Source organism: Xenopus tropicalis, chromosome 5, assembly GCF_000004195.4.
Source record: "Xenopus tropicalis strain Nigerian chromosome 5, UCB_Xtro_10.0, whole genome shotgun sequence".
Classification (NCBI taxonomy): domain Eukaryota; kingdom Metazoa; phylum Chordata; class Amphibia; order Anura; family Pipidae; genus Xenopus; species Xenopus tropicalis.
Window position 1 is genome coordinate 80,752,919 of NC_030681.2, and position 19,275 is coordinate 80,772,193.

Consider the following 19,275-nt stretch of genomic DNA (forward strand, 5'->3'; position numbering starts at 1 on the left):
TCTATATATAGAAAAAGGCTGAGGCACACACTTATAGGGATAACAACCTGGGTGCAAATCAGAAAAACAATGTAAATATGTAAAAAATGCTGATGCACACCAGGAAAATTTTATCAAAAAAAAGATACTTAGTTTATTTAGATCTAAATAAACTAAGTATCTTTTTTTTGATAAAATTTTCCTGGTGTGCATCAGCATTTTTTACATATACAGTATATATATATATTATATATATAATTGTACTATATATATATATATATATACTATATATTTATATAGTACAAGAACACATGAGTTCTAGAAGCAAAATGGGTATTTTTTGAAAAATGTCTTTGAGTTGTTTCATATAATTATTTTGCCAAGAGTTACGGAATTTGTAGTGCAACCGTACCATTATTATACTTCAAAGAGCACTCAAAACAGGGTGAGATAAGAGGTGACATTGGGAAATGAAGTTAGAAGCCCTGAAGTTTATATTGTCTCAGGTGGTTTGCAAAAGATTTTATTATGTACAATTCCATCTGGACACTGTTATACAAGGCAAGGTTAAAGTAATTAATTGTGGTTCAATAAGCTCTCTACATAAAAATTAGATTACATACCCTACAAAAGCTTTTGTATCATCAAAAAAAAAATTTCATACAAAAACCAACTTGTATATTGACTTTTATTGCATATTGCTGCATCCTAAACAGACATTTTATACCAAAGGTTTTTTATTTCAATAACTGTGAAAATGCTAGCTAAATGTTTTCTAATAATCATTAAAAAAATCTAATCCGTAAAATTCATTATTGTGGAAGAAGATTCTGAAAACAGTGACATTTACATTTTGTAATTGTTTATAATAGTTTTGTTTTTCTTGAGAAAGGTCACCAGTGCTGGCCAAAACATTGGGCCATCAATAAACTTATTTTATCCTGCTAACTTTTTGCTGTTTTAAGAAGATAATCCCCTTTGAGGGAAAAATTAGAGCAGCAAAATATTTTTTTTTGGTTTTCTAATTTATAAATAAGATTACCATTAAGAGTGTTTGCCAGAATTGCTCACACTCACTGTAGCATGACATAGAATTAAAATAAAAAAATAAATTAAAACTACATGATACTATATTATACTGTGATTATATCTATACTAATTCCTTATGGTTTTTATACAATATATCCTTACCTTCCTTTGAGACTCATTACATCTTATTATTTCACAGTTGGATACATGATGTCTTTTCTTATTGCAGAATATTTTTATGTATTTAAACTGTCACTGTATTGACAATAGATCTGATTTCAACCTGTGTAATTCTCTTTGCCTCTTTGTGCTAGAATGATCTACCCTATATTAAATTCTCCTTAATCCTTTGAATAAATACCATACTATGTTCAGTAATGTAATAGATGCAAATGTCTTTATTTTATATATTTGCATTCAGTATATGTATATATTAATTTGAACTATATAATATATTGAGAATGCTCAACATAATCTGATAATATACCTATGAATAAAGAACTAAAAAGTCCACTGCTAACAGTAAATAGTCCCACAACCAGAATAATATATTAATGGTAATAAAAAAGCAGACAAAACCAAAGGAAGGAATGCAATAAAAGTTGTAAAATTTTTTTCCATAAATAAGAATAAAAATTCACACTTTGCAGTTAACCTATTTCACTCTTCCAAATAATTTGCCTTGGAAAAAAATTGGCAAAAATGAGTAAAGCGCATCAAATTCAGCGGTTGTAGTTTTTGCTGCAACTTTTGTCACTTTTTGTTACCCTTTCAGTGCAAAATACATAAAAGTCTATAGTCTTTTTTTCCTGCAATGTTTTCTGTTGTGACTTCTTTTTAGCTGTGACTTTTTCCACAGCAACTTTTTTGGTGTAGAATACATTGGAGTGTAGGCGACTATTTTGCAGTATAAATTTTTGCAGCATATTTTTTTCAGCGGTTTTGCAAAACACATTTGCTGATGGTGAAAAGCAGAATTTCACCACAAATCCATATCTGGCAATAAATTTGCCCATCACTAGTTAGATTGTTATTGCATGGCAAATTTTGATTGTGCACAGTGCAGGAAACTTGCACAAAGGCATACATTTATGTATTGAGAATATTTTCCCGTTAATAACTTTTATTACATTCCCTCGATGTTACCTAAAAATGATCATTGTGCAAAATACCCTGTCAGAAAAGCAGAAATAATGCAGGTAAACAAATATAATGCAGGTTCTATAAATAGTTACCAATCCAAATGATCACAACATGCCACATACCAGACAGTCACAGGTTAATGGTAAGTGGAAGATGAAGACAATGATGATGATGATGACGATGAAGGACAAACAGTAGTGGTTTCATAGATGAAGCGCTGAAAATAAGTAGCACATTCACAAATTAGGGCAGACAAGGAATGCAGCTTCCAGCAGCAATAGGATCATTTGCCAGCGCTACATAATATAAGTAGAAAGTGCACTCCACTGTGAATTACCTACAATTATACTACATCTCATGTAAAATTGCAGATACAAATGTAATGGAGTATGCAAAGGTCCAACTGTGTTTTGCCACACTGTCACCATTTCCCTAGATTATAGTTAAGGACTAATTATGTGCATGGTAACTTTCTAACAACGACTGCAGCATGTATACTTCTCTTTAAGCCATCAATTCAGTACAAGTCTGTGATTTCATTTTAGCATTATAACAGGTTATTGATTGTTTATAAGATAATATGGACACTCATAAACAACACACTGCCATTGGATGCTGCAAAACTATAATATGTAGGAGACATTTCTCTCTTTAGATATTCTAAATTACAGAGATGACTTTTGCCCAAAGGATCTACACAGGAAAAATATGTCTCCCTTACCTAAAGCAATTATGGATGAGACCTGTGCAACACATATATTAACTGTAATTCCAAATCCTATTATAAGGACTGCACCCAGGCACCGTGCTCCGGATACAAGGTAGTGCCAGCATTCTTTTGCACATTCACATGTAAATGACTTCATACAGTGAATAGAGACTCATATAGTCAGGTTTTTGACAAAAAAATGCATTTACATTGTTAGAAAAAGAAAGAAAATGATGCTTACGTGATCCATAAGTTCACGAACCATGCCATTCCACTGTTGAGTGGTATCATCTTTGGCTCCATATTTACCATCTTCCACTAGTCTGACTTCATATTCAAAGCCAAGAATCTTAGATAATTTTTCGAGTAAGTCGATGCAATATCCCTCAAATCTAGCCTTTCCATAAAGGGGTTTATCTGACTTCTTGAACATTACATAAGGCTCTTCCTGTAAAAAAGAGAACATTTCTGTTTAGTATGCATTATTAATTACATATGATTTCCAGCTGTCAGATGGGGGGCACTGACCCCAGAAGCCGAAAAGAATGATCTGTGAGGCTACAGTTTTATGTTATTGTTACTTTTTATGATTTATTTTTCTATTTGGTTCTTCTACTATTTATATTCCAGTATCTCATTCAAACCACTTTGCTAGGGTAATTTGGACCCTAGCAACCAGATATGTGCTGAAATTTCAAACTAAAGACCTGCTGAACAAAAATAAAAAATAAATTAAAACCCACAGAAAATAAAGAGTAAAGACTTTCTCAGAATTAGGGATGCACTGAATCCACTATTTTAAAATTCAGCCGAATCCTGAATCCTTTGTGAACGATTCATCTAAATACCAAAGCAAGTCCTAATTTGTATATGCAAACTAAGGTATAGATAGCATAAAAAGAACCATGCACATTTTAAGGTGAACAACCCCTTTAATATTATATATCATTATATATGGAATAGAGGAATTGGAACACATTCTGAACAAATAGTGCTAGTGAGTTCTTTGTGAGTTTCAAAAATTTGTATGTTTCATATTGTCCCCAGTCCTGGCACTTGAGTTTTGAAGGATGACATTTATTGATTACAACTTCCAGTAACTATGAACAGTCATTAATTAAAAAATATATACTGATGAGTTGTAAACATCGTTTTTCCTTCTAAAAAGCTTGTCATTTGTAATGCTCTTAAAAAAGCATATGTTTTGTCTCTGTGTTGAGTAAATGTTATATTTTATATTTTACCATGCATCACATTCCCTACAAAAGGAGTGATTTATTTCATTTGTTATTCTGGATATTTAATCCACTGGCATTATTAATGTACCTATCTATTATGCTTATGCTAAAAAAGATCAAAGTAGAAACTGTGATTTTTGAAGACAGAATTAAAACTTTTTTCAAGCTCTGCTATGCAAACAGATATGTATGTTTCATGTAATTACCTGAAGGACTAAATAATGTTGTAATTCTCAAGACATTTTGTATAATATTCTTATTCAGTTATATGCTTAATCCTTCCTTACAATACATAATGATGTAGGATGTATAATGAATTTAAACTCAAAAACTGTCATTCTATCAGAGCTGCAGAAAGACCCTTTGTCTTCTGAGCCAAAGCTTTAATGAGGGGTGGGAGTATCTTTTCATTCTCCCACAGGAACTGGTCACAGCACTTACTGACAGGTTAAACTACAGTAGCAGGGAAAACCTCTCCCACCTTTCTGTCTGTGTGTCACTGTTCCCAGTGTATGTTATGAAAGATATACAGACAGTGCACATCCCAGTTTAATTATCCAGTTTCTGCTGTGGCTTTACTTTCTCTGTAACTCATGTATCTGATATAAATTATTTCTGCACATTGATATTTATTTTTATCCTATTAGAGAAAATAATAATAATATCAATGTGCAGAAACAGTATATGATAAGATGCAAGGAGTTACAGAGAAAACAAAGCCACAGACATGGTACTGGAATTGAATAACTAAAAGAATATAAGAAGTAGGGAGTTACAGAGGGAAATGGCCAACATATGTTTATTGCTATTTGTAGACTATGTAATAAAATTGTGCATTCCGTGCTGCATTCCCCAGGGGTAGCAGAGCTGTCAGTTTGACAAGTATGCACAAGGGGTGGGTCCATCACACTTTTCAGGCTTGTCTCCTTTAACTTAACTTTTTAGTATTATGTACACATGATATGATGTAAGGATATTCTGCAAAAATTTACAACTCTTTATTTTGTATTCTGTGTTTTTTTTTTTAAATCAAATTTCATTTTTGTTCAGCAGCACTGAAGTTTAACATTTCAGCAGATATCTGGATTCTAGGGTCCAATTTACGCTAGCAACCGGGCAGTGGCTTGAAAGTGAGATACAGATATGGATAGTAGGGGGACTGGATAGAAAAATAATTAATAAAAAGTAGCAATAACAATAAATTGCAGCTTTGCAGAGCAATCTTTTTTGTCTGCTGGGGTCAGTGACCCCCATTTAAAAGTTAAAAAGAGGCTGGAGGGGGGGGTAAATAAATCAGAAACTATAAAAACAATTTAAATGAAGGCCAAATAAAAAGTTGCTAAGTATAAGCCATTCTGTAACATACTAATAGTTAGCTTAAAAGTGAAGTACTTCTTTAAAATTACAAACCGCAGTGAATGCTACACATAAGGACTTATAGTTGTCTTACATGTACATGTAAATTGTCGTTATAAAAACAACTTATGCTACTTACTAAAATGGTTGTGACAATCAGTGAACGATTTGACAGGGAATCTGTTATATTTGCAGGTTTTCCTTTCTGGTTTTCTGTCATATTCAGGCCACTAGTAGGATCCCAGGTCCCAATCTGTGTATGAAAATGTTATTAACATTTTTTGGTTAGAATAATTTACATAGTTACCTAGGGTTGAAAAAAGTCCATCAAGTTCAACCCTTCCAAGTAAACCCAGCACACACAACCTATACTTACCAAATCTTTACCAACACATACATAACTATGCATACAAACATTAATACTAACTATAGATATTAGTATTACAATAGCCTTGGATACTATGCTTGTTCAACAAATCATCCAGGCCCCTCTTAAAGACAGAATCTGCCATTACAACATCACTAGGATGGACATTTCACAACCTCACTGCCCTCACCGTGAAACGCTGCTTCAAATGAATGATCCATTCCTTAAATCTATAAGTGTGGCCTTTGGTGCGCTGATTGTTTTTATGAGAAGATAGAACACCCCCTATCTGCCTATAATCCCCTCTAATGTACTTGTACAGAGTAATCATGTCCCCTCGCAAGCACATATTTTCCAGAGAAAACAACCCCAACCTTGACAGTCTAACCTCATGGTTTAAATCTTCTATCCCTTTTACCATTTTAGTTGCAGTCTCTGCACTCTCTCCAGCTCATTAATATCCTTCTTAAGGACTGGAGCCCAAAACTGCACTGCATACTCAAGGTGAGGCCTTACCAGAGACCTATAAAGCGGCAAAATGATGTTTTCATCGCTTGAGTCAATGCCCTTTTATATACAAGACAGCACTTTATTTGCTTATTTGACACTGCCTGGAATTATCCAAATTGTTATCTACAAAAATCACCAGATACTTCTCAATTAAGGATAATCCCAACATACTACCATTTAGTATTTAACTCACATTTGTATTATTTCTACCAAAGTACATAACGTTGCACTTATCAACATTGAACTTCATTTTCCATTTCGCTGCCCAGTTTTACAATTTTGTCAAATTGCTCTGCAAAGTGGCAGCATCCGGCATGGAACTTATAGTTCAAAGTACAATTTAGTACTGTCAGCAAAAATAAGAACAGTACTTTCTATGCCCACCTCCATAAAAAGTACTGTTTCTTTTTTTGCTGTTGATACTAAATTGTGCAAAATTTAAATTGATGCTTCAGTTTTATTTACAAAACTATGCAACCCACAGTAAAATAAATTGTTAATTTATGAAATTACAGTGGCATGTTTGATGTTTTGAAGAATGAGTAGGAGGTAAACAAGACTGAGGACTTGGGGATTAAGTATTAAACAGGGATCAAAGTATGGTAAAATTATTTTATGAGTGAGATCATTTTTTTTGATAATGAGGAGATTGAGCCTCACATCTGGAGGTCAGTATACCATAACAGTACCTCAAGACCAATGTCACTTCTAAGACAAAACCAGAGTAAGCACTGTCATATCCATTAGTGATAACTTACATGAATCTTGTGCCTGTGGTTTTTTTCATGTCATATTAACATATTTCTGTTAAAATCTTTAAAGTGTCAGTATTGCTTTAAGAGTTTTGTACTGTATACCAGTCCTCCCGTAGGGCCATTGCATTATTCCTTTAAATATTAGTATAATAATGGTTTGGTGTGTCCCTTTCTTTTTAAAAACAAATGCTTATGGCCCTAATGAAATAATGTACCACAGAATGACTTTGTGTGGCATATTTGATGGTCTTTAGAAAATATGCAAATACAGTTGATGAATTGCCCCACACAAATGCCCTTTGAAAGATTATGTTTAACTGCTTTGATGATCCATTAGATCATTTTATTTAATAGATCACAGGTAATCTAATTTATATGGAGTGCTACCTCTCATGTAACATATTCAATTCACAGATTAACCTTGACATCAAACATGCTTTAGTCAATTTGTTTACCGCATGTGTTTTAATTTCAAAGCAATGCTGTAAACTGGACAAGATTTACCAGTGCATGTTCAGCAGGAAACAGATAATTTCCCCAAGGCAAAACAAACCATAAATTCAAGAAAATCACAGCAACTATTAGGATACTGACAGGAGCAATATCTGTTTTTTTTTTAACTGCAGCACTGCTGTAATATAGAATATAGATTCGAAATTCTACAGGACTTGGAAAAAAATCATGAAACACAACAGCTAATAAATTATATTATTGCAATTTTATTTACAAACTTTGATCAGACTCATAACATTATAGCATTGCTTTGCTTATCCAATTTACCTCTATAATTGTTTGCAGCTCTATGACCTTTAGGACCTGGTACAAGTTATATTGTTGGGTCTCAGTTAGAAAATCCATCTCTATTGTTGCTGGAATATAGCTCCCACTAAGCATCAACCCTTGAAAGTATGCTGGAGAAAGCTTTGATGTAGTCCAGCAACTTTTGGATGAAGTAACGCTGGTACAGGAAGTTTATATATTCTTTAAACATTTTCCTGTCAAAAATCTAGATTCTAGATTGTTGGCAAGAGAGCCAACAGCCATTTGGCACTGTGCTGCGCCCAGAGATGCATGATCACATGTCAAAGAAAGGGTCTGCACAGGGGTGCCATGTCTTACCCATTAACCCACTGAGTTAATAAAGTCATGTATATAGCAAGAAAACCAGCAGCAGTGTCTGTAGTTAACCACCCTTTAAGACTCCAGGCAATCAAAAGTCACAAGATTATAAGCTTTACAGGGCAGAGACTTAATCTATGTGAATTTATACTTATTTATTATAATGTTTGTAATTTCTGTCTGTGCTTTTCTATACTGCAAAATTGTGCCACATAACCTATAGTTATACATATATATGGAATGGAATAATATATATGGAATATATATGGAATAACCTAAAGTTATACATATACTGTATATGGAATGGAACTCCAATTTAAGAGAATATATATTAGACCACTGATATTGTTAAGATAATTCGTCTTGTAATTTTAAATACTGTATACAGATATATTTAAAAAATATACATGTTAAAAAATATTATATTCATTCCCATCTATCCACCACCATTGTTCTGCTCCCTCTTGTAGTCTCCTGTGAAAATTTAAAAAAAAAAAAAAAAAAAAATATGCACATAATTCATTTTGCTGGAAAATGACAAGACAAATAGAATAAGAAAAAAGAATACAAGTATATTGGAAAAAATAATGAAAATGAAATGCTATTCAAAGCAAATACAGACAAAAGCAATATGAGGCAAAGAACAAATGACAGAAAAACTAATCAGATGACAGTGTTTGTCCTCTGCCCCATTTTTCTATAAAAATAAATCCTGACTGTCTGCTTCTTTAATAAATACCATATTTTCACTATGTGGCTGCTTGTTAGAAATACTGTATCAACATCAACTTATAGATAAAACATGGATGAGTTGCCTCAGGACATTTTGCAGCTGATGTGGCAGAACTAATGTAACCTCACCTAGACTGGTATTGCATTCTTATAGCATATGGGTGTGGTTTTGCTATTTGAAAAGGATCATTATTCAAGACATAAGAATTATTGTAAAAAGTGTTAGTATACTTTAAACTATTGCATGACAAGCAGTAGGTACCTTGTATCTTTATAAAAAGAATGAATATAATATATGGATATAAATAAAGTATATGATACAGCTACTTATAAACCAAAGCATAATGGTTAGTAATAATCATGTTTTGATGCTTTGTACCTAAACTGCTAGTACACAACATCTGTACCATATAAGCTACTCAAAAATCATTATACTAACATGCACAATATGTCATTCTGATAAACACAGAGTCAGTATTCTCTGTTCCTTAGTAACCTACCATGGGAAAAGATCAAGACCTATTGTGAGGATAAATGCTTGGCCTTAAAATATCAATTCTTCATCCCACTATTTTCTTACCAGTACATAAACCCTCAATGTCATTTCCAATAATGCCCAATTGCAACAGCAGCAATATAACAATGTAAGTGAAAGATCCAGTTCCAGATGGCCTTTTCCTTTTCCTATGTCCAGTATGGAACATCTGCTTAGTAAAATAGGGAATAATATGTCATACCTGCCTCATATACTATATTTATTGTCCATAGTTACGGTAATGTAAGAGAATTTCTTATGTTTAAAAAGACTCATTTAAGCATGAACAAAGTGAATGATGAAAGGGTGCATAATCTGTGAAGGATAGCAAATATATAACATTGTTGATGTAAAAATGATAACATCTTAGTAGTTGCTATAACAAACAAATACAGTTTATCTTACTAGAGTCCAATAAAGCAGACCTCTTATCTTGCCAGAAAGCAGGTTCCTGGGGTAGAGAGAGAGTCAGACCCAGAGACCTGTCTGTTGTGAGAACTGACTTGCTATAGTGGCAATGATGTTCCAAAATTCATTTTTAAGATAGATTCTGACTGGAATAACACCCCCAGTGAGTAAGGAGCATTAAACAAAGTCAGGCAGCATGGGTAGTACAATATTTTGCCATTTTCCCAGACATGTTTATTCTCTGCCCATTTCCCCCACCCACTCCACCCATTTCCCCACTCCACTCCACCCATTTCCCCACTCCACTCCACCCATTTCCCCACTCCACCCATTTTCCCACTCCACCCATTTTCTCACCCACTCTGCCCATTTCCCCACCTAATCCACCCATTTTTTCACACCATGTGACATCTCTGTCTGCTCCCCCAACCCGAAGGTCGGTATAACCATCAAAAAAAGGGTGGAAACCCTAGCCAGTTGGAATGGAACAAAACATGCCTTCATTAAGTTATTAATGCACAATTAATAACTTAAAGCACATCTTAAAACATACTAGCAAGTGTGCATTTTCCATATTTACTTGGTTTGGTTTATATAAAACCCTGTGTGTGGGTGCGCTAAGTCAAAAGCAAACAAACTATGATCTAATTTAAAGGAAAAGCTATTTTTGTGAAATTAAAGCAGTTAAAACCTTCCCTTTAGGATATTTGAAAATTGCTACACTTCATGATTGCTGGACAGGATACAGCTACTGTATGTAAAGGACTAATTGTGCACTCATAACCTAAATATTGGAGATCCCCATTTTAAATCGGGGTAGTTTAAAAATGTGTGTTAGCCATTATTTAAAATTTAACTGCAATCTATGAAAAAAAGATTTTAAGGTGAATATTTGGGGAGCACTGCATTTGACTGGTGTGTAAATGCTATAATGCCAGCATTGTACACAAGATACAACAATATTTTGTTCTTATGTGTGGGTGGGGTGGTGGTAGAAAAATAATTATTATGAAAACTTATCACACTGATACTTATGTTTTTTTTCTCTTGAACAGTTCTGTAGTAATCATTCTTACATTTACTAAATTAAAATATACAGGAAATAATCCATTTCAGTTTGTTGCTAGCAGTTTATATGTCTCTTGTTTATGCTCACAAGCACTTTATTGTATTGCTAACAGGTTCATTTATATGTAATATCTCATATTGCAGCAAATCATAAACAAATTCCAGTTCAAAGGAAACAAATCCCCTAGGACTCATCTTCAATATTTTATGTTAATTTTTCAATGCGTAGGTTAAACATTTAAAGTACCTTTTCAAGGCCTTCTTCCTTGAGACTGATCACATCCAAATCAAAATCCGTCCGTAAGCCGTTGGTTTTGTTGAAAGTTATCCTGCCTGTGAGGCCTTCCCAGTGAGCCTTGGGTAGAAAATATCATTTGCATAAACAGGGTACATAAAAGAGAACAGATTAATTTTGAGAACAGATAAAATATTCAGCATATTTAAATAATTTACCTTGTAGCTGATTTCTGTTTTGTCTATATGCATCTGCATCTACATATCATTTTCATGCAGTGTAGCACTACGATTATGTTAAGTGATACCAGTTCTTTGTTATATTGAAATTAATACAATGATTTATTTAATCCATAAAGGCTAATCATGAGTTGCATCCTAATAACATTGTTAAGATTGTGCAGGATAAAAAAAATTTATTTTGTACAATCCCTTTAAAAATTTTTTGTAAGGCGCATGGTAAGTCACTACAAAACCTCCAGTGATGGATATGCAATGCAAACAGGTCCTGCAAAACACTAAACTATGTTCATTATGTCCCCAAACAATATTTGCCATTTTATTTGCCCAATAATATACACAGGTTCTGTTTTTCAACTAATAAAATAAAAGCCCCACCCTCCAATCCTCCCCCATGTAGGAGCTGTCTAGAAGATGAATAACATTAAGGGGTCACGCTTCTCTTTGTTTGAACACTAAGGGGCACATTTTCTAATCCACGAACGTCCGAAAAGCGTCCGAATGAGTTTTTTTCGTAATGATCGGTATTTTGCGACTTTTTCGCGAATTGTCGCAAATTTTTCGAGCTCAATACGAAAAAGGCGCGACAATTCGTGAAAATCGTAATGGCTATGAAAAAGTCGCGACAATTCACGAAAGTCATAATGGCTAAGAAAAAGTCCAGACAATTCACGAAAGTCATAATGGCTATGAAAAAGTCGTGACAATTCACGAAAGTCATAATGGCTATGAAAAAGTCGCGACAATTCACGAAAGTCATAATGGCTATGAAAAAGTTGCGACAATTCCCAAAATTTGTATTGGCTATGAAAAAGTTGCGACAATTCACGCAAGTCGAAACGGCTACGAAAAAGTCGCGACGGTGACGAAAAAATTGAAAAAAATACGAAAAAGTCGCGAAATGTTCATTTCCAATCTGATTTTTTCCCATTCCGGATTCGGATTCGTGGATTAGTAAATCAGCCCCTAAGGGGCGGGGATTTACTAAAACTAATTTTTTAGGATCTATAATATATATACTAAAAAAAAGTCACAAAAAACACAACTTTTTAAACTTTCTTGTATTGTCGCACAAAAACATCAAACAACCATGAAGAAAAGAGAAAACTTCCAATTGTAAAAAGGACTTCTGCCATTAACTTCTACATGATCTCAACAGGTTCTAGCTGGCATATTTTTATATTTGGCATTGTTGCAGATTTGTTGCACAATTAATTGTGAATAAAAAAATTTTTTTCCCGTAGTAAATTCAGGTTTTCTGAGACAAAAAGCCCAACCCAAATTCTAGTTCTACAAAAAAAGTGCTGTAATGAAGACAATCCCAAAGCAAATTTTAAATATAAGGCATATGATAGCATATTTGTTATTTATGTTTTAATGTATGCATTGTAAAGAGCATAAGCTGCAGAGATATTAAGTCCCTGAACCAGGAATTAAAAGGTGTTTAAAAGGATTTCAGTGTAATTAATTAAAACCAATTCCCTAATCGTCCAGCTACTGGAAAATAGGATTTTCTGAACCCAAGGGTATAGTACATTATATTGAAAGCATTTAGTTCATATAAAAATGTATTACATCATTCTTCATTTACTTTTACATAAAATTATGATTTGTAAATCTGTAGGCAGTTGTAAACATTGCTATATCCTGACAGATGAGAACAGTAAGCAGACTCTTTCTGTATTTACTGTGTGATACAGTAGGTGGACGGTATTGCTGCAGCATTTAAAAGACAGCCTATACTACCAAAATTCACTAAAACCTATAATAAATCTAAAATTCGATTGGAAAATTAATGACACATTTCATCTGTTAATGTTCCCATTATTTAGTATGAATTTGTTTTTCTGAATTGCTGGGCCAGATCCACAGTGACACTATGCACAGGTTTGACCTAGTGCCAAGCAGATTTAAAATAGCTGGAACATTAAATTGAATTTTGAGTCTTGAGTCATTTGTATAATAGTTATTTCAGTCTTTGTGAGATTTTTAATGCAGCAAATTGAATAGAAAATTATATCTTATGTCAGCATCCTTTCCCATATAATGCCTGGTTCTTTTTATCAAAATGCTGTTTTGTTACGATTTGCTCATAATGTTCCTGTCTACTGTGTATCTGCTTTCATAATATTATTCATAATATATATATATATATATCAGTCCTGATGGTGTCTGCACTCCAAGGCTTTAGTATTCTGTGGGGTGCACAGCCAAAATTCAAGTATTTAACGTGAAATAATCTGTGGCCGGCACACCCGTAAAATTATTTTACGTTATATATATATACAGTGTGTGTATATATATATATATATATATATATATATATATATATATATATATATATATATTAGAGCTTCTTGTTTTATGGTAAGCTATTATTTAAAAAGTTGTATTTCTATGTACCTGCAAGTTTAGACTTAAAGTGACAGTACGATTTTTTATAACAATGACAAATTGTTCCATATTAACACATATAAAGATCAGTGGGGAATATATTTTCCATGTCAAATATGTACATTTTGCTGTTATATTATCCTTTAATTATAAAGCAGTTTTAAGGGCACTTCTGTAATATTTAAAAGAAGATATCACAACTAGAGAGAGTAAGTGTTGAATGAAATTTTTCACCAGGTGTATTTTGCAAATTTTGGCCATTTTGTGAAATTTTTAGCAAAGTGAATTGGGACAGATTCACTCATCACTAGTAAAAGTGAATCGAAGGACAAATAAGATAACAATAAGAGGCTATGGCTATGGTCACATATACCTGTTTCTCTGCCTACATATAAATAGTGGCCAAGAAACAGCCCATCCATTCTCCTTAGACCGTTCTTGTGTCTGCATTAACATGCACTGTGTTGGCCTGTGAGCAGACACATGCAACAGAAATACCAGGGGACAACTCTCCCCTAAAAGCAGTCTGGTCACTGCTTCGGGATGCACTTTGATAAAAGGGGACAAATTAAAGGGAAATACACCTACCCAGAATACTACATTAATCAATGCATTAGGATTTTAGCTTTTATTATCTATAATAGTTTAAAAACTTTATTGGAGTGATGCTAGTTAATAACAGGGCAAGAAAAAAAAATCAGGTGAATATATGCTCTGGATCAAACAGAATTAATGCAATCAAATTCAATTCCTATTAATCTTTTTCAGAAATTTCACAAGATATAACTAGAACATTATAACAGATCAAGAGTGGCCCCGCCATTAGTTCAACTAAAGCACAGTGCATATAAGAAACCTCTTTGTTAGATATGAATTAAAGCTCATATTATTATTTCACCTTTGCTTTAAAAACTACTTACCAATCAATTACTACATACCAAACACATTAAGCTAACTTAATTTAAAAAAAAAAAATGTTTAAAATAATAAAGCTTTTACTATTCTTTTTATGTGTGTAGTTGTGATCCTTGGAATCTCTTTAGGCTAAGTCAAGCTTAAAAACTGATTTATATGTGTTAAAAAAGAAAAATATGGTGTTACAAGTTAATGTTTTCATCACTATCAGTTTACTCATTTATTAAGTAATTGCAAACTTAGAAACAATCATCATGTATCATGTATAGGCTATTTTGCATGCAGCAATAATAGCAAATACATTAATGTTATTTAAAATTAAAGAGAATATGCAGCCCAGCTAAAAACTTATCAGGATTAAATAAAACTCAAGAACACAGTCCATTTTTGAGAACAGTTGGTGTTTCTTGAGCTAATTAATATCTATTATTTATATCTAATTTGAAAATATCTCACTATCTATATTCTACAGAAAAATATACATTTAAGTGGATATAAATTTGACTCATTGTGGTATCCCACAGTAATCTTTATTGTTCATCTGCAATTTATATTAAGTACATATCTGTTTAAAATGCATATACTGTGCTGAAACATCATTTCATCTATAGTGAGTTAGTAAAATGGGGTGTGTAAGATATTATATTCTTTGCTACTAAATATCCCATAGAACATAAGATTGCTGTTATTTGATTTGTAAGAAAAGGATCTATTGTAAACATCTCTACTAATTGTAATATGTATTAGTTATTTTGTTTTAATAAAGGGCACACAAATGTGTACAAATGAAATGTTGCCATCTGAAATGTAATCAGATAATTTTGAGTAAGTGGATTATATCTGATAATTCAAGTCACTGTAAATGTGTACAGAATTACTACATATCATGTATATTCTATGATTTCTGTTGTTGGAATTTACAGAACACATATATCAATATTATGATCTCTCATGTGTTTATAACAGTATTACTCACTCTGTGTTTCAATATGTATGGGTCCAGATGCACATTAATAATTGTCAGATTGTAATACAACTTGCATATTTCATGTCAGTATATTTAAAATAGTAGGAAAGCCAGGCATGGTTTTTTGCCAAGTATTATCCTCCAGCATGCAATTTATTAGAAAGTAATACTGTTTTTGTCATACCATTGAGATATGCCAAACAAACTTTTTTGTTCAAATTCTATTACTGATCTGTATATCTGTTTAAATATTTCCATTATTTAGTGATATAAAACTATCTTTTTTGTCAAATTTTCAAAATTCACCCATTTGTGGAAAAATTTATAAAAAAAAACAATACCCTGTGATTGTGTTTTTTTTCTGGGTTTGTGTGCATATTCACTGAATCTTTAGATTTAAAATGAAAAATTATTACATATACAGATATATGTAAAAAAAAACAAACCTACCTCTTTAATGAGACTGATGAAGCGGGCACCAAACCTCCAAGGTTTATGGCGATTGCATTGCAAGGAACTGACAGTCATCTGTGGAAACTGCTGAACAGCTACTGATACCACATGGACAGCATCATACATTAAAGCAGCATCAGTCTGAAACATGAATATGAAAACAGGGTAACTGTAGTTAATGTATTATAGTAGATACGGATATCTCTAATTCTAAAATACAGTTTATTTCATATTCATTCAGTTATAATCCATATTCCCCTTTTCTTTATTTTAGGTTTTATTACAGTTTATTGATAGAGCATATTAAAACTCTTGAAAAATATTTTTGGGGAAGCTGGGTGATATAACCAAGCAACATGTTTTATTAAATGCCAACCAAAACAACAAATTAATATTAACCCACCAATATGTACCTATTATTATTATTTTCTATATTTGTTACTAACATATTAGTATGTTACACTAGAATATTCATTAGTTAAAATATATACATTACTGAAACTTAATTAGCTCAAAAACGGAAAACAATTTGTATTGTATGATTCTTTTTGACTCATAGTTAATGGAATAATTAAAGTTAGAAATAATGAAAGATCATTCTGGTACAACATCTGACAAAATAGAAATCTTTTTAGACAATGTGATTCAGGAACACTGTCTTTGATAAAACATGTTTTTTTCAAAACGCATCAGTTAATAAAGCTTCTCCAGCAGTATCCTGCATTAAAATCTGTTTTTCAAAAAAATTTTAATTTTGAAATTTCACATGGGGCTAGTCATATTCTTCATTTCCCAGGGTGCCACAGCCATATGACCTGTGCTCTGATAAACTTCAGTCACACTTTACTGCTGAGCTGCAAGTTGGGGTGATATCATTATTTATGAACATAAAGAAATAGAATAGCTGCCTATATAGTATATCCTTTACAATACTTAGCCTGTTTAAAAAACTGCCCAAAGCTTCTTCTTATAACATGCTGACATTGGTGAAATTGCATATAAGGTAAGCCAAAGGAGCATGCAATCAATTGTCCAATGTCCAATTCTTATTGTTGCAGCCATTTTATTTAGTTAAAATGTCGAGAAACAGAGGAAATGGCAAAGAAATACAACTTGAGTAAATCTTGTTAAAAGCATGAAGGAAGTGTAAGCTCTATAAATTTCAAATGAGTAATAGTCAAAAGTCAATTGCAGCACTTAAGGCAAGTCATCAGCCTTTGTTTATTACAGCTTACATCATATCAGGCCAGCAACAACCAAGAGCTCTTTAGGTTTGCTTGTATTTTAATGGCTTTCTTGTCTTGTGATCCAACAGCAGTAATGCATGATTTAAGTAGCGGATATCTTTGGCCTACATTATGATATGATTGCTAAAATCAAAATACTAAAATCAAAGTATTGTAACAGAGGATATTGCAATTAAATGTTGTGGCATAAACAATCAAATATAGCACTTTCTTGATCTGATCTGATTTGATCTTGATTGTTTACACATTCACAGATACTGTACAACCAAAATCACTAACAGTGATGTTGTGGTAACCTGTGTGTATTCATGTTTGTACATTGTTTGTATAAAGATAAGTTGTATACATTGGCAAATGACACATATCTCCAACATATGACTGTTGATGTGAGTTTATTTGTTAGAATTTTAGTAAACTGGCAAAAAACAAGGGTTGATGCAATAATATGGAATGCTGAAGCAAGCTTAACGTTCAAGGTCAACATAAAAAGGTTGTCTAGGAGGAATCATTTTAGAAGACTGGAAAGCAAACAAGCAATGCATTACGACGGTGCAAACTTTAAACTGTATATCAATAGGATTTTTTATGTGTATAATTCTAGAGAAGCTATGACCATACTTTTCAAAAACTGACACTACTCAGAGGTGAAGTAAAAAGTAAAAGCATAGATCATAGAAAATACAAGGCATTGTATCATATGATAGTAACAATTAAATAAATCAAAGGAAATAAAAATCTTATGAGGATTAGAATTAGAGAAAACTCTTAAGGTAGTAAAAGGTAGATATAAAATAATCATAGGTGAGAACAGGCTAGTATGTGGGTGAACAAGCAGTGTGTGTAAGGGGCAGCCTGTGTGTGAAAGATAGTTTGTGTGTGACAGTATGCCTGAAAGGCAAGTTATGCTGTGACTGTGTATGAGACAAACTGGATGCATTGGGTGACAGGCAGAGCTTCTGAAAGATAGCTCATTGATTTACATGGATTATTGATTTATATGGATTTTAGACTCTTTAAAGAAAGATAGTCCTGTCATAAAAGATTTTAACACATGAAATCTTTTAGGATACCTCAGTTGCATACATTAATCTAATCATAAAGTTAAGCCCTAGAAGCCAAACATTATGACCCAAAGAATGCAAAATCGCTCTATTTTGTATAAAGGTATCTGTTTAGACCCCACAGTATTGGACATTTGCCCCTTTTTGGAAAATAATGTAAAGCAATGATGTAGAGCAGAGTTTTTCAACTTTACTGCAAGTAGTGCACCTTTTGGGACTTGAAGGCATAACCTGACATCCAGATAAATATTAGAGCATTTGATATACGGCAATACTGAGAAACAGCAGAATTGACAAGCAGCTAAGTCATGCTCTGGATGCCAGTGTCCATGCACTACACCAGACCCAGGCTTTCCTAAAGAAAAGGCCACATTAGTCATCAACAGGCCTCAATTAGGCCAATCTAATGTTCTTATAATTTCCAGCTGCCTTTCATGGAGTAAGTGCAGGGGTAAGTCAAGGACTGCATAAACCTGAAAAAAACCTGAAAAACTCAGCTACTTCATTGTAAGATAGTAAATGTGAAAGCAAAATAATGTTCTGTTAAAACAACTTGTGTGGGCAAGTTTGTGTTGTACAATTGGTATCACTTCAGTCATGTTGAAGTGTGCTACATCAATAATGGAATTAATGTGTGATCCTTGTTGCATGTTTAGATGCTGTACACTGAGGAAACCCTGGAAATTCTGCATCCTTCAAGGCAGGAGTTAAGTCCAGGGCTTCCTTGCATTGATGTGCCCTGTATTTTAAGTTTTCTATCCCAAATGGCCTGGAAGACTACCTATGCCACCACAGGAGTTAGCTAAGAAATTAAGC

The 19,275-nt window shown here is 33.0% G+C and overlaps 1 protein-coding gene across 2 annotated transcripts in view; it reads right to left on the reverse strand.

Moving 5' to 3' along the window:
• The window catches only part of grik2 (glutamate receptor, ionotropic, kainate 2), a 277,175-nt gene that overhangs the window by 85,043 nt on the left and 172,857 nt on the right, over positions 1-19,275 (reverse strand). For both annotated transcript variants that reach the window (XM_031902289.1, XM_018094319.2), the window contains 4 exons: positions 16,149-16,292; positions 11,196-11,303; positions 5,594-5,707; positions 3,102-3,308 (listed from right to left, as the gene is read on the reverse strand). In XM_031902289.1, the coding sequence (XP_031758149.1) occupies positions 3,102-3,308; positions 5,594-5,707; positions 11,196-11,303; positions 16,149-16,292 (573 nt within the window). The remainder of the gene's footprint in view (positions 1-3,101; positions 3,309-5,593; positions 5,708-11,195; positions 11,304-16,148; positions 16,293-19,275) is intronic.